General features: G+C 38.7%; 1 protein-coding gene across 2 annotated transcripts; it reads left to right on the top strand.

The window, feature by feature from the left end:
- LOC121243549 (ethylene-responsive transcription factor ABR1-like) lies at positions 1-2,596 on the top strand. 2 transcript variants are annotated; one of them, XM_041141679.1, is made up of 2 exons: positions 1-1,049; positions 1,496-2,596. In XM_041141679.1, exons 1-2 carry the CDS (start codon positions 488-490, stop codon positions 2,287-2,289), a joined length of 1,356 nt encoding a protein of 451 aa, XP_040997613.1. In that variant the 5' UTR covers positions 1-487; the 3' UTR covers positions 2,290-2,596. The 2 variants fall into 2 exon arrangements, with proteins under 2 accessions (XP_040997613.1, XP_040997612.1); XM_041141678.1 differs by having other exon boundaries at positions 2-1,049; positions 1,493-2,596.
- The last annotated feature ends 1,255 nt before the right edge of the window (positions 2,597-3,851 follow it).

Below are 3,851 nucleotides of genomic sequence, written 5' to 3'. Positions count from 1 at the left end.
TCTAAAAGCTTGATGATGGTGATGATCAGCCCAGCTCTCCTCTGATTACATTCTTGTCGGTCAAGAGCAAAATTCAAAGATGAGGTCTATCTTTCTAAAAAAGAACACCGACATATCTCTTCGAAGCTGCAGCGGCGGCCGATAATTTCTTCCACTCAGCTTCGTCAAAAGCTATCGTCTGAACGCATGACATCCTATATTTTTCATAGTCGGCTTCTGTAGGGTTCTGGTTCTGGTTCTGGTGCAAAAACCAAAACCAAAAAGATCTTTCTATAAAGCAAAAGATAATATATATATACAACGATTTGTGCATGCTACTGCTGCTGGTCTTCAAGATTCAGCGGTTCAAGTTGAATTTCCAATCACCCTTATAAGCAGTAATTGTTTTGTTGCAAACTCAAAAGGGTTTTTGCACAAAAAATTATTGTTCTTCAAAAATACCATCTGGGTCGATCCGTCTTGCTTCTCTCTTTGTCACTGTGGTTACATGTGCTTGCTTATAAAGGTGGCGAACCAGCGGGGCTCAGGTAAGTCAGTCAAGTTTCCGGCTCAAGACAGTGGCGGCGAACATGAATTGGGAAGATTATATGGCCAAGAAGAGCTACCAGAAATACTGCCACGAACACAAGAAACGGACCAGGGAATACATCATCCGGGTGTAACCATGAGGGAGCCAATTTTTTCTGATCACAGCCGGACGACGACAGATATGGTGTCGGAGCTTAGGCAAGTGGTTTCGGGTCAGAGAGGCGGTGGCTGGGGGCAACACGGGACAAGTATGAGCGGTGGTGCGGTAACGTCGAGTTTTGGAGGTGTCTATTCTCCTTCTCCTTCTCCTTCTCCACCTCTGTCTGCTTACTCTTCAAGTTCTCGCTCTGGTTTTGCCTCTGCTTCTGGATCTAGTTCCTGGTCTGGGCAGAAGAGAGGGCGTGAAGAAGAGGGTGTTACTCAGTTGATTGATTCTATTCCTAGGGGATTTAGAGGTTATGGTGTTGATCATTTCAGAGCATCACAGGGAGGAGATCGAGAGTCAACATCTGGTGTAACTGGTTAGTTTCAATCAAAACCACCTACTGTTTTTCATTCATAATTTGGTGTGCAACAACTTTTTTCCTGGATTTAAATATCAAATTCTTTCGTAATATTCAGTAATATAAAGAATAATACTTAAATGTTCTCATTTATTTTCCCATATTCTCATTATATTCTACCTTTGAACCATTAAAATTTTCTGAAAATATATCTATTGCACACTTATTTAATTAAACTAATAAATAGAAAAAAGATTTAAAACTATCTAATATTGCATGTATTGAACACTTCATTACCTCTTGAATACATTTATAAAAGATCATAAGTTGCACTTGTACAAAGTAGCAATGCAACAGTGTATGGCTTCCTAAATCTATCATTGAAACTCCCACTTACTATCATGACATTGATCCGCACATCCATGGAAGACTCATGTAACCTCTAGTATCTTTCCCTACAGTAGCAGAAGAATCTGCAAATATTTTTGCACCAACTGCCGCCGCCTCCACCACTACAGTATCGGCGGCAGCACCATCAAGCGAGAATGCTTCCTTTGAAGAAACCGGCGAGAGGAGGAGAAGATATAGAGGAGTAAGGCAGAGGCCATGGGGCAAATGGGCAGCCGAGATACGCGATCCCCACAAGGCTGCGAGGGTCTGGCTCGGCACCTTCGACACCGCAGAGGCCGCCGCCAGAGCCTACGATGAAGCCGCCTTGAGGTTTAGAGGTAACAGAGCCAAACTAAATTTCCCGGAAAATGTCAGAGCAGCACCGCCTCTCCAAAACTACTCGGCGGCTGCCGCGGCATCGATATTCATTTCGGATTCTCAAGCGAGCCATTTGCAGCAGACTCCATCGCCGCAGCCATTTCAACCACAGTTCTTTCAGCCACAACCGTACCAGGGACCCTCTGACATTTTCAGGGACTACTTGGATTACTCGCAGTTGCTTCAGAGCCCGGGGGATTTTCATCAGGTACAACAACCCACAACTTTGGTGGAGCAGATGTTCTATAATTCGCAGTTAGCCTCTCGTCAATCATCCTTGTTATCACCATCTTCTTTAAACACTTCATCATCTTCGTTTGCACCCTCTGGTTCTTCCTCCTCTGCTTCATATCCCCTGTTTTCTAACCAGCAGTTGGGCTATTTTCCACCACCCGGAAATCAAAATCAAAGTGGTGGTGAAAGCTCAGATTTGCCGCCGCCTCCGCCGTCGTGGTCAGATTCAGCTCACTATCCTAGCTCTTCCAGTTAAAATTGATCACACAAATTTTCATTTTCATTTTAAAAACATTTAGTATTCTTTTCTGTTTTTGTTTTTTACTTAATGATTTTACTGTGCTTTGTATTAGCATGTCGTTATTTCTTTTAGTTATTGGTTTTTTCCAATGTTGTAAATCAAAAGAAAAAAAGGGAATAGATTACAGATAAAGAGAGAAAAAAAGAAGAAGACAAAGAAGCATTTATAATTGTAGGCATAGTTCCTTCCTAAAAAGAGATTTTGATGTATACGTTCTCTTAATCATCGAAAGAAAGATGTAGAAACCAACAGCTTTGCTGGAGTTCTTTTGTCTGCATTCTTCAGCTTCAGAGCCACGAATTAATTAGAGGGAACAAAGCACTTCATTTTTTTAAACCTTGTGGTGTCTATTATATAACTGATGATTATCTTTTGCTTTTATGGGTTATAATCTATCTTCAACAGTGTCTTGACAAATACAACCTCATTGGGTCGATCTAATATGTAAATTAGGGTATATTTTATTGTAAAGCAAAGAATTTTCCAGTGAAAAAGACGGTGTTCGTGTGTTTGCTTCTGTGTGGGGCTTCCAACTTGATTCCTGACATGTCCCATCCAGGAGTTTGGAGTAGACTTGAAATCAACATTTCTCAATTCTCGTGTGAGGAAGTGACTTGTATACAAAGACCAATGATAGCCTTACAATTCAACTACATTTTATTTACAACTTATTAATAAAATAATATTTTTTTAAATTTCAAACACATTAAATTAAAAGATTATAGAAAAATTGTAAAAGAGTTGTCATCTTATCATTTCTCGTATACAAAATCATAAGTGCAGTTTGATTAAGTTTCGCTAATGGACTGATGACATATAGTATGATTCTTCAAATGAAAAATTTGGGTTCGAACCTCTATTCTTTTATTGAAAGAAAAAGAATTTTTTTATAGTATCAGAGTTTGTCAAAAGATGAATGGAAATTTACACTACTTACTTTGTGACAAAGATCAAGAAAAATATGCAAAAATATTGCATATGAAGAAGGATGTTGAGGAATAATTTCACATTGATTATAGATAAGATTTTAGACATGTTTATAAAGAATGAACAATTCCCTCTTCAACAATATTTTTGACAATTTTGATTGTTTTGATTTTCTTATCATGAATGTCGAAATTTTCCTATCTTCACTGCTCTGCAATCTTCTGGCAATCAAAAGAAGAGTTGTACTTGGACCAACTTAATCTTTTCTCATGTTTTACCAAAAGGGAAGTTTGAATCAGTGATTACACACTAAAGCTGTCTTTCCCTTCCTGATTCATTGCTCATCAGCAAGGTCCCAACTTTCCTATCTCTCAATGTTTGTTTTCCTTGGATGATGCAAGCATTATTTACTATTCCACCTTGTAATTCAATACAAAACAGGAAAAATCTATTTGATTCATGATTTCTGGTCGTATCTGTCTTGTACTGTATATATATTCCATGTTCTAGTTTTACAAGACCAGCTTGTATCTGCAGATATGACCACTATTACAGGCTTACTTGCTTTTGTGTATGTTCTTGTTATTTGA

The sequence above is a fragment of the Juglans microcarpa x Juglans regia genome, chromosome 8D (assembly GCF_004785595.1).
Source record: "Juglans microcarpa x Juglans regia isolate MS1-56 chromosome 8D, Jm3101_v1.0, whole genome shotgun sequence".
NCBI lineage: Eukaryota > Viridiplantae > Streptophyta > Magnoliopsida > Fagales > Juglandaceae > Juglans > Juglans microcarpa x Juglans regia.
Note: the sequence above shows the minus strand (reverse complement) of the source record. Positions and strands in the feature narration are given on the sequence as shown.

Excerpts from the sequence above, each read along its gene's own strand:
- LOC121243549 (XM_041141678.1), top strand. The coding sequence starts at position 488 with ATGTGCTTGCTTATAAAGGTGGCGAACCAGCGGGGCTCAGGTAAGTCA. Across the intron at positions 1,050-1,492 it reads GTCAACATCTGGTGTAACTG|TAGCAGAAGAATCTGCAAAT; the intron begins GTTAGTTTCAAT and ends CTTTCCCTACAG.